The sequence below is a fragment of the Haliaeetus leucocephalus genome, unplaced genomic scaffold, assembly GCF_000737465.1.
Source record: "Haliaeetus leucocephalus isolate CR32 unplaced genomic scaffold, Haliaeetus_leucocephalus-4.0 Scaffold577, whole genome shotgun sequence".
Classification (NCBI taxonomy): domain Eukaryota; kingdom Metazoa; phylum Chordata; class Aves; order Accipitriformes; family Accipitridae; genus Haliaeetus; species Haliaeetus leucocephalus.
Window position 1 is genome coordinate 428,191 of NW_010973013.1, and position 11,756 is coordinate 439,946.

An 11,756-nucleotide genomic window follows, 5' to 3' on the forward strand; every position below is an offset into this window, starting at 1 on the left:
TTTCGAATGGTATGTCAGCATGCAGACGAAGTTAAAAAACAACTTTCAATTTGTAAATCAGATTATATAGGGGAATTTATTTGGTTTTGCTACTAATACCATCTAGAATGGGGTGGAGGAGGCCTGCTTCAGAAGTTTTTTTGCAGAAAGGATTATCTTAACTTTTGTTGTGTGTTTCCTCTTAGAATATTATTCCATGGATTTTTGTTCTTGTTTCCCAGCAAATAATACATTTTTCTTGCCGTTTCACCTTCAGGTGAACTAGCTGCATTCTCATAGCATATGCAGTTTTCTCTGACACCCAGTTGGTCACTCAGATTTTTTTTTTTTTTTTTTTTTAATTATTATTTTTAGGTCAGAAGAGAATAGGTTGGCAGAGGGACATCAAAGGAACATAGATACAGTAGCTAGAAAGGTAGCCTAATTAATTAGGTGTGCATAGTGATACTTTCAGAGTAATATTAATTTTCTCTTTAAAACTGAGAAAATGAAAGAAGACATTTTAGCTTTGTCTATCTGGCACCATTGTAATTTTTCCTGGCTTTCCTTGTACTCAGTACCTTGCATAGTCAAAATAACCATTGTAATAGCCAGCTTCAGAGGCTACCATAGCTTCTTTTACATGTGTTAGAAGACAGTTTAGCACTCTGATTCAATTCGATGTCTGGTTTCAACTGGTGGAAGTTAACTGACAAAGGCTAAAATAAAATAAGCATTCAGATGGTACATTTGTAAAATATAAGCTTGTCACTTGCTGGAGTGAACTCCTTTGAACTGCTGAGTAACCATAAATTTTTGCGTACTGTTGACTTTGTACGGAAATAAAGCAATATGTTTTTCTTCTATTAATAATGATCCGTTTATTTACAATTTTTTCTCCTCCAAAACAAAAATAATCATAAATTATTAACTTCATATTATACCGCATTTATTTCATGAGGAATATTTTCATTATTAGATTTGTTTATTGTTACCTTTAGACAACTGTATTAATTTAGCGAATTCCCAAACTGTTTTCCCTAACAGCTGGCATTTGCTTGCTTAAAATGTTGAGCTGTAGCAAAACACTGTATAATGAATCTCCCTTGGCAGTCTGCTGACAGGCATTTTGTCCTGGTTGGCCTCTGTTGGTGTAAGTGGTTTTTGCCTTCACATGTTCATGAAATGTTCCTTATTTCCCCATCAGAGATTATTGCACCAACAGGATGGCTCATGTGATTACCCTTTATCTCTTTCAATCAGAATGAGCCAGGTGAGCAAAGTATAGTATTTAAACTAGCCCAGCTTAGTTTTGAATGAACTGAGCTAGGGAGTGATCATATCGCCAGTTCAATCAGGAGATACAGCGGGGAATAACCTTTTACAAGGGTAAAGACTGAGAGTTAAGGAGGAGATGCTAATCTGTGCATTTAGCTGTAGAAGTTTAGTCACATAAACAGCTGATGCAGGTAAATCCCGGATAGTATATATCATTGCAAAGCTATGCCGTCTGAATTAAAAAAAAAAAGAAAATCTGTATAACAGAATAAAGACAGTTAATTACCTCTGAAGAATAATCTTTGTAATGGTTGTATTACTCCTGAGGATTTTTCTTTTTTTCCTCCCTATATGCACATTTTACTAATAATGTATTGTTTCAAGTACTGCTTTATTTTCTGAGGGAAGGACCAAACTACTTTACTTCAGAAAACAAGCACTGTACATCTTGTATCCATAAAAATAGCTCTTCCTTTGAAATAAGAACACTTCAGAAATTAAATGTTGGCTACTTCAGCTACACCCACAGTTGCGTAGATTTTTATGGAGAATATTGTTGCAGATAATGTTTCTGTGGATCTTTTTTGTCATTTAGGTATTTACTTAAGAATATAGTAATTGAACATCTCAGCTGAGCAGAAGGACAGTGCATCATGATAGCAGCATTGATTTTTAGCTAGTTAGTAGACAGAACAAGTTGATATGGTTAGGTTTTGCAATTATTGCTGGTCTATGTTTGTAAATTTATAATAAAAATTAGATACTCGGGGCTCAGAAAGGGCTAAACTTTTTTTCATTAAATTTTTTAAAAAATCCTTGTTACTTACAAATAACACGTTCAAACGATTTTAACACTTTCTAACAATTTCTAAGAACTTCCAACACTTTTTAGAACTCATGAAGTGCTGTGATATGCCCCACTTCCGAATGCGAAGTTTGGCTAGCAGCCAGTCCCTAGAGAGGATGCTGACTTGCACTGCAGCTATCAGAAGAAATTGATGACTTCAGTGACCTTCTGGTCTTACAGACTGTCTTCTGGCTGTAGTTGGTTTTGTTGTTGAATTCATGCTTGTTCAGGGCCACAGTTCTGTTGAAATAAGTGGCAAAGCTTTCTGTATTCAAAGACAGGAAAATCAGATGCTATTTTCTGGAAATGCATACCTTGGAATTTATGTATTTTTCTGATGATAAGCAGGATTTCAGCACCAACTAGTATTTGCTTTAGTATGAACTAACAATATATCCCTTATGTGTTAATGGTATTCCCGTCTGCTTGTAACTACTTTAACTATATGTTTTACTGACATTTGGGGACTCCATCCTGCAGCTGCTCAGCATATGGTAGTCCTATAATCTTCATGGAAACTTTACATACAAAGTAGCTGTAGGAGGTGTTCTAATTTTTTACTACTTGGATAAGAAGAGCCCTTTTTTTCACCTGTTAATTGCAGAATATTTTCCCTATAAACTGTAAACAGTTATTTTATAAACTTTAAACACTGTAAATGATCTCCTCAGACTGCTTCCCCAAAACTGTGTATTTGTGATTCTCTGTCATTGTGTAGATCCATTTGGGCAGGGACAAATCTGCCCACAAACACACCATGTGTGCAGGTTGCACCACTTAGTTTCCTTACTTGTTCCAAAATAAATGAAAATGTTGCCAGTGGCAGACCAAGTCTGGCAACAGCAAGTTGGCCTTTTCAATTCTTTTGGATCATCAACAAAGCCCAATGCTACAATATATTAACATTTTATGTAGTATTTTAATGAGCTATCCAGAGCTTAATTTCGTATTTTAATTTCTAATTTCCAGCTGCCAGCTCATGTTACTTTATCTTTGGCAACAGTTACTTTACCAGTGAATGTTTATGGCCTGCAGCAAGTGTCGAAGAACAGCATATAAACCTCATTGTCCCATCTTGAACTTGAATACATAGAGAAGACAATACAATCCTTTCCTTCCAATTTACCTATTATATCCTCATAGGATTAACCTGGAGATGTGCCATGAAAAATACAGATATGCTATTCCAGTGCTTCCTTTTATTTAGTAGGTTGTTCAGTTTTTCCTGAGTTTGCATCTGTGAGTGTTTTTATCTGGAAACAATCAAATGTGAATTATCCTGTTTTTTTGGAATGCCAGTTTGTTATTGTTCAGAAACTGGTTGACAAAAGTAAGTCCATATTAAAGCTTTAACTGCCATGAGAATCCCCAAGTGCAGTTTTTTTGTCTGCATTGTAAAGGATTGCTAATAATAAACCTGTGCAATTTTGCTAAAAAAAAAAAAAAAAAGGCAAAAAAAAAAAAAAAGCGAAGTGGTATACTTAAGCACACAGCTTTATTAATGTGACTGTATTAATGTGTGTTCATTCTATGTAACTTGATTAAGAATGAAATTTTACATATATCTATTTGAAGGATTAATTCTAATTTGTCATGTTTAACAAGCCAGAAGTTCTGGCTTTTAAGACTTATATTCCCTGTGCCCTGTCAAGATTGAATTTTCCCAACTTGAGAAAATTTCCCTGATCTAACCTTGTTACTTAAGAGCTTCAGTTCTATTTTATAGATACTTTCACTTTTGTCTAGCAGCGCCTTATGGTGATTTAGCTAAGTCATGCTCTGACTGGTTTCAACTAAATCTGGGATATTGTTGAAGTGAAAGAAGAGTATCCACATAAGGGATTAACACTCCTATAGCTAAGGAGAGTCCTTAACCAAAATGTTAAAATTTCTGTCATTTTTTTAAAGCTCTGGTGGGAGTTCCTAGGCTTTGGGCAGTCACTTGAGCTGACAACAGCAGTCCTCCCCCATGACCCAGCTCTGTGCCCTGTCTGCACTTGCCACTGATGCCTCCTTGTCCTGGTGACATCTCTGGCTTTGCTGCTGCTGCATCCTTCTCCACTCCTGAGTCAACTCTTGAGACTTTGTCCCACGGTGGGTGCAGGATTCAGAGGCATGACCGTTGTCTCTGCACAGTAGGGCTTACTTTGGGGTGCGTCATGCCAGAGTGGAATTATCTTGTGCTCGTGCCTTGGAAATCCTGCATGACTTAGGGACACACAGTGCCTGGGCGGCAGGCTGACGTTGTTGGGGGAAATGTCTGTTAGCTGTACAAGAGCTAAAAAAGACTCATAAAGTGAGGGTTGTAGAAGAGAGGTCAGATGATGGAAGTCGTCGTAAAGCTGTCACATCCTTTCTTTCTGGATGGTAAGTCCCCGCCTTTCCTAGGAACTTCAGTATGTGGTTTCAAGCAGAATGAAACTTCATTCATGTATGGCTGATTGTTTATTTTCAGGAGTATAGCATGAGATAATAGAAGAGAGTTAACAGTCCTCAGTCTGCGGAAAAAAAAGATTCACCTCAGTGCATCTTCAAAGAAAGAATTACAATATTCTTAACGTTTCTGCCAGTGTTATGCCACTGTGACAAGTCAGTATACTGAGTTACTGCTGGTTTAGCCTGCTGCATGTAAGAGGATACTGATCGAAAACAATGTGTGTGGAAATAAGAATTTAAAATGTTAACACAAAAGAACTGTAAGCTGAATTTTCATCACTTTGGTATTTTTTTTGTGGGTGAATGTTTCTAATAATTCAGACTATTACTTTAAACTGGATTTTTTGCCCTGCCTGTCTTTATACAGATCAGATCCCATTCCCAGTTTGGTGATCTCTGCCAGAGAGCCACTGCTGCTTCGTGCTGTCCCAGCTGGACACTGGGCAACTATATTGCTATTCTAAACAACAGGTCATCGTGTCAAAAAATTGTAGAACGGGATGTCTCTCACACCCTAAAGCTGCTTCGCACATGTGCCAAATACTACTACAATGGAACCCTGGGGCCAGACTGCTGGGATATGAATGCCAAAAGGAAGGACCAACTCAAGTGTACAAATGTGCCTCGCAAATGTACCAAGTACAACGCTGTTTACCAGATCCTTCACTATCTAGTGGACAAGGATTTTCTAAGCCCAAAGACAGCTGACTATGTCTTACCAGCTTTAAAATACAGCATGCTCTTCTCTCCGACTGAGAAAGGGGAAAGCATGATGAGTATTTACCTAGATAACTTTGAGAACTGGAACGCTTCTGATGGTGTAACAACCGTCACAGGGATTGAGTTTGGAATAAAACATAGATTGTTTCAAGATTACCTGTTGATGGATACTGTGTATCCTGCCATAGCCATTGTAATTGTTTTATTAGTTATGTGTGTGTACACAAAGTCCATGTTTATCACGCTGATGACTATGTTTGCAATAATTAGTTCCTTGATTATTTCTTATTTTCTCTATCGGGTAGTATTTAATTTTGAGTTCTTTCCATTCATGAATCTCACGGCATTGATTATTCTTGTTGGGATTGGAGCAGATGATGCTTTTGTCTTATGTGATGTTTGGAACTACACAAAATTCGATAAACCTCATGCCGGAACCTCTGAGACAGTAAGCATCACATTGCAGCACGCTGCTCTTTCCATGTTTGTCACAAGTTTTACTACCGCTGCTGCCTTCTATGCTAATTATGTCAGCAATATCACAGCAATCAGGTGTTTTGGTGTTTATGCCGGCACTGCCATTTTGGTCAATTATGTTTTGATGGTTACATGGCTGCCTGCTGTAGTTGTATTACATGAACGATATCTTCTCAATATTTTCAGTTGCTTTAAGAAACCTCAGCAGAGGGTATACAACAACAAAAACTGCTGGACAGTATTGTGCCAAATGTTCCACAAGATTATTTTTGCAGTGTCAGAAGCATCCAGGATATTTTTTGAAAAAGTTTTGCCATGCATTGTTATCAAATTTCGATATATTTGGCTTTTCTGGTTCCTTGCCTTAACAATTGGTGGAGCATATATTGTGTGTGTAAATCCAAAGATGAAATTGCCATCATTGGAGCTCTCCGAGTTTCAGGTATTTAGGTCTTCTCACCCATTTGAACGATATGATGCAGAATACAAAAAGCTTTTTATGTTTGAACGTGTCCACCATGGAGAAGAGCTCCACATGCCAATTACAGTAATCTGGGGTGTCACACCTGAGGATAATGGTGACCCTTTAAACCCTAAAAGTAAAGGAAAGCTGCAGCTAGATAGCAGTTTTAATATTGCTAGCCCAGCTTCACAGGTTTGGATTTTACGTTTCTGTCAGAAGTTAAGAAATCAAACATTTTATTATCAGACTGAAGAACAAGACTTCACAAGCTGCTTCATTGAAACATTTAAGCAGTGGATGGAAAATCAAGACTGCGATGAGCCATCTCTTTACCCCTGCTGCAGCCACTGGAGCTTTCCATACAAACAAGAAGTTTTTGAATTATGTATCAAGAGAGCTATAATGGAGCTAGAAAGAAGCACAGGGTACCATTTAGATAGTAAAACCCCAGGGCCTCGCTTTGACCTAAATGACACCATCAGGGCAGTGGTGTTGGAGTTCCAAAGCACCTACCTCTTCACATTGGCTTATGAGAAAATGCATCAATTCTACAAAGAGGTGGACTCGTGGATTTCAAGTGAGCTTAGTTCTGCTCCTGAAGGTCTTAGCAATGGTTGGTTTGTGAGTAACCTCGAATTTTATGATCTTCAGGACAGTCTTTCTGATGGTACTCTGATTGCCATGGGTCTTTCAGTTGCTGTTGCATTTAGTGTAATGCTTCTTACAACTTGGAATATAATTATCAGCCTTTATGCAATAGTTTCAATAGCTGGAACTATTTTTGTCACTGTAGGTTCTTTGGTTCTTCTTGGATGGGAGCTAAATGTGTTAGAATCTGTCACTATTTCAGTGGCTGTTGGCTTATCTGTAGATTTCGCTGTGCATTATGGAGTGGCTTATCGCTTAGCCCCTGACCCTGACCGAGAGGGAAAGGTCATTTTTTCTTTAAGCCGTATGGGTTCTGCTATCGCAATGGCTGCACTGACTACATTTGTAGCTGGAGCAATGATGATGCCCTCTACAGTGTTGGCATACACGCAGCTTGGCACTTTTATGATGCTTATAATGTGCATTAGTTGGGCTTTTGCAACGTTCTTCTTCCAGTGCATGTGCCGATGCCTGGGACCCCAGGGCACTTGTGGCCAGATCCCACTACCAAAAAAAATGCGGTGTAATGCCTTCTCTCAGACCTTCTCAGGAGCCCAAGGAGGCAGAGGTCAAAATAAATCACATCCTGTTAGCAAATACCAGCTGGACTCCAGAAGTCAAAAACCAGAAATGGAGCACGAGCACTATGAGCTCGAGCCTCTGGCATCACAAACCAGTATCTGTAACCCTGCAGAAAAAGTGACTTATGAAGAAACTCATATCTGCTCAGAGCTCTTCAGCAGCAGGCCTCAGAACACATGTATGCCTATGCATTCAGCCTATAATAGTGAAGTGAGTAAAAGCATAAAAAATGTTGCTAGTTCAGCTACGCTACAGACATCTGTTGACCAACACACCATATGCCCAATTTTCTCTCAAAACAGGCAGTGTAGCTGTCCTGATGCATATAAACAAGTGGCTGTGAAGTGGAGTCCACACTCATGTCAACAGTTAAGTGACACCTTCTGTTACCAGTGTTCTCCTTCACCGGGAACCGTACAGATCCAAAGCTCTGTAGCTCCTCTAAATGCTTTACAGCAAGCTGCCGAAGGTTACGTGCATCCAGTCCAGCACGTCCTCCACTGCAGTTGCCTTCAAGGAAGGCTCAAAAGAACAATGACGCAGACCTCTCTCCCTAAAAATTTTTTCCTCCAGTCCATGCAACAGTTCCAGGCACATCAAAGATTAAATAGGACAGAGTCACATGCTCATCAAAACCCAGAGGAAAATGTAAGAACTGTTCCAAAGGTGATGAGCTCCTCACAGTTTCTCTGCCGAAACGCAGGACCTCTAATAGTGCATTGCTCTGAATGTGAGAACAGTGTATCAAATAACCAAATGGGATTCTGTCAGCAGACAGACAAGTGTGATGAAAAGGGTGGTACAGAAGTGAATGGGCTTGAAAGCAAGAAAGCCTCTCTGTCAAAGCAGAAAAAGAAAGCTGAGGGCAAGATAGATCAGCGTTCTTTGCAGAATGACCAGGTTTTGAAGGCTGACCAAAATGATAAAAAACATCTGCTGAATAGATCAGCGAGAGAGGCTCGCTACGAGGGTTGCCGTGAAAATTCACACTGTTGTAGCAAGGCTATCACAGTGAAGTGCAATTCTGTTGACTGTCAAATGCCAAACATCGAAGCCAATGTGCCTCCTATGTTAATGCGCCCAGAACTTTCCAATGAAAGTTTGTTAATAAAAACACTATAATAAATCTTTAATTTGGCAATCCTGTGTCTTTCTTTTAGAAGTAAGTTTAAAACATTGAAAAGGAAAGTCCTGAATAAATATGAATAATAATTTGCATTTTGAAATGAAAAATGTATTTTATAGAACAGTAACACTTATACATTTCATAAAGCCATTACATGTAGTAAAACCTGATGTTGTCCAGAATGTTTTTTTGCTGTAACTCATAAGGTGGATTATGCTTAATTTAGTTTTTGTCCCAGAGCATTAGCATTTGAATTCTCCTTATAAACCATCTCAAGAAATAAAGCATTACAAAGAAACTCCCTTTTCTGAAGCCAGGGCTTGTGGGATTGATAATGTTTGGGGCAGACTGAAATTGCCAGATTTTCCAAGTACGTAATTTACCGTTATTCTACTGCTGCTGTGGCAGGCTTGTGCGCACCTTGAAACAGCGGCAGGACTATAACTGTGTTCATTCAGGATTGTCTGAAAGACTAGCTCTGCAGGGTAGCCTGTTTTGGGAATATTTTTAACTATTTATCCTAACAATCTAAAGAAAAGCTCTTGGAGGTTAACAGCACTTGTACCACCATTGTTGCATATCTGTGTATATAGTGCAATAAAACATTTTAAACTGCCCTTTCTGGCAGTTACTGTATAGACTTTACCATTAAATACTAGAGAATACAGGTTGAAACAATAGTAAGTGAACATTATTTACATCTCAGTGATGACAAGAAAAGTATAACTCGTGTATGATGTATGTATATAAAACCAGGACTTATAAAATTGGGCATGAAGTGCCTTGCGATGCCGAATGTTTTCCCACCAAGTATGGAAATTAGAAGTAAATCTACTGTGGAGAAAGGCTTAGTTAATGCACATGTTCTAGACTTGCTGTCAATAGCATCAGATTAAGTCAAGTCAAAAGGCTCAAATACATAAATTAAAATATTGTGCTCTGAGTTTTCTTACCTGGAAACATTCCAGGATGTAGTTACAAATATGGAACTAAACCATGTAACCAAGACATTGGATTTCAGACATTGTATTTGTGTGACTATGGGGTTTAGTCAAACGACAGCTATGGTTTGGTCATGGGAATACTTGCTGGTCTCATCGTTTGGGGAGAGTGGATTTGAGAGCTGGAACTATGTAGTATGTCATAATTGCTATGCACTGTAATGACAAATCTCTATTCATATAATCGTTTGGTTATGCCGGTTGTGTTGATTTACTATACACAGATAACAGAAGATAGATTTCATGGACTGATGTGATATCACATACTTAGTGTGTTATGAATCACTGGAGGAAAAGTCTGGCTTTTTCTGTTCTAATGTTCATGTTGAAGGGATGTAGAAGATTAGTATCATACAACAAACCACTTTGGTTTGTCTGGCATCAGTGATACTAGTGCTTATATATCCCAGTGTCTGGAACAGAATAAGAGGTTGAAATTTACAGAAAAAGCTGTAATAGTTTTACATGGTTTAAGAAGAGTAGCATTCTTAGATATAAAACTTACTTTTTGTTCTTTTAAAACTCATAAGTCAATTTAGAGCCAGATTCTTTCTAAATGTTTGTAATGAGAGCAATTCAAGGATTTTCTGTGGACTATAGAGGCCACTAATTATAAAGAGCTAAAACTTGCAGTGCTAGCAATCTAAAGAAATAAAAAGAGGTAAGAAATAAACCAGGCTGTTGCTATTGTCCAGCTTTCTTCCTGACCACTGCACCTGCTTGAGTGCACTTTCTATGAGGGACGTTTGTGACATGCTACGCAATAAATAGTCCTGAAATAGAAACAATGTTATGATAGTTTAATTGACCTGTAGTCAGACCTTGCCAAAGCAGTGTGTAATGCTTATGTAGTGCCTGTCACATCAGCTGTCATTCACAGCTGTGCCTTTGAGACATGGGCCTTAGGGGGGGTCCCCAGCTAACGCATCTACAGAACATAGGACATTTTGAGCTGATGAGCTCAAAAGTGAGCTTTTTTCTAAGCCAGTTTTCCACAACCGCATTCTGTATAAGGAAACCCCTTTCAACTGCTTATATTAATAACTGCTTTTATAATGGTGAGGTAAGCGAGAGAGATTAATGTTGTATTTTCATTATGATTTATATGTTCTTAAAGGCTGATACGGTGAAAAAAAATGGGGCAGATAAGGAATTGTGATGTAATATACTCTTGGAAAAGATTAAAATGAGCTAATGTAGTTGGCTAGTGAACAGTACCGCTGTTGTATTTGCCTTTTGCCATTGCATCCCTGCTAACTGCTTTATTCTTTCCAAATCACTTGGCTGGACAAGGAGCAATCATTGAAATAGATGTTTAATATTTATGTATATAGTACTGTGTGGGTGTGTGTGCCACATCTATGTCAATTCATGCATAGACTCCAAAATCCAAGCCAGTACAACTCTTGGAGAATAGGAGTTGGTTCCAGTGACAGTTGTAGGTTGATGAGGCTATGCATTAACCTATGCCCAGAAAACTTATGAGAGAAAAAATTAAATATTAAGTTTTTACAGGCTACTAGGAGCAAGCAAGGAGAGGTGGGATCCCGTTCCACTCCAGGAAATCTTAACAAGGACCATTACGTCCTACTGAGACTTCTCGCTAAGAGTTGCCAGTGATTGCCAAGTCCCAAGGGAAGCTGATGAGCCTAGAATACTCTAATTTCCATTATCTGATTTGCTGTCACTGAGGTCCCCCCTTGCATTGGGATCGCATAGTGAATCTGGATGTGTGCACACCACACTGGCAATGTGTGGTGCTTCTTTTGTAGGCTGCCCACTTGAGGCAAGGGCCCTACCACTGATGCTGGCTAGTGCTTCCTCCGTGAAGTGATAGGGTCCTGGCTTTAGAAGACGCAGAGCTGTAGTTCTATGGATAATCTGCGCTGGGGTATTTACCAAATTGAGCAAAGCATTTGGTAATTGTTCCAGCAGTGATGACACATGCAGCTTGGGATGTGACAGATGAGCTTTCTGCCTTTTCGTAAAGTCTAGGAAAGACTTTGCTGTAACTTGTACATGCAGTTAGTCTTTAAAGTGACATCTCTTTGATTATCCAAGGGAAGAAAGAGACTTTATGTGGGAAGACAGTGATCTGTTCATGGCTCTGAAGTTGCTAGTACGCTTTCTTCACGAATAAAGAAAACAAACCAAAATCTTCTTGGGAGTGGGATTTGCATCTGAGACCCTCTCTCAAAT

General features: G+C 38.8%; 1 protein-coding gene across 3 annotated transcripts in view; it reads left to right on the forward strand.

The window, feature by feature from the left end:
• DISP1 (dispatched homolog 1 (Drosophila)) overlaps positions 1-8,557 on the forward strand; it is a 43,390-nt gene extending 34,833 nt beyond the window's left edge. For all 3 annotated transcript variants that reach the window (XM_010577684.1, XM_010577685.1, XM_010577686.1), the window contains one exon: positions 4,908-8,557. In XM_010577684.1, coding sequence (XP_010575986.1) covers positions 4,908-8,552 — 3,645 coding nt within the window. In that variant the 3' untranslated portion in view covers positions 8,553-8,557. The remainder of the gene's footprint in view (positions 1-4,907) is intronic.
• The last annotated feature ends 3,199 nt before the right edge of the window (positions 8,558-11,756 follow it).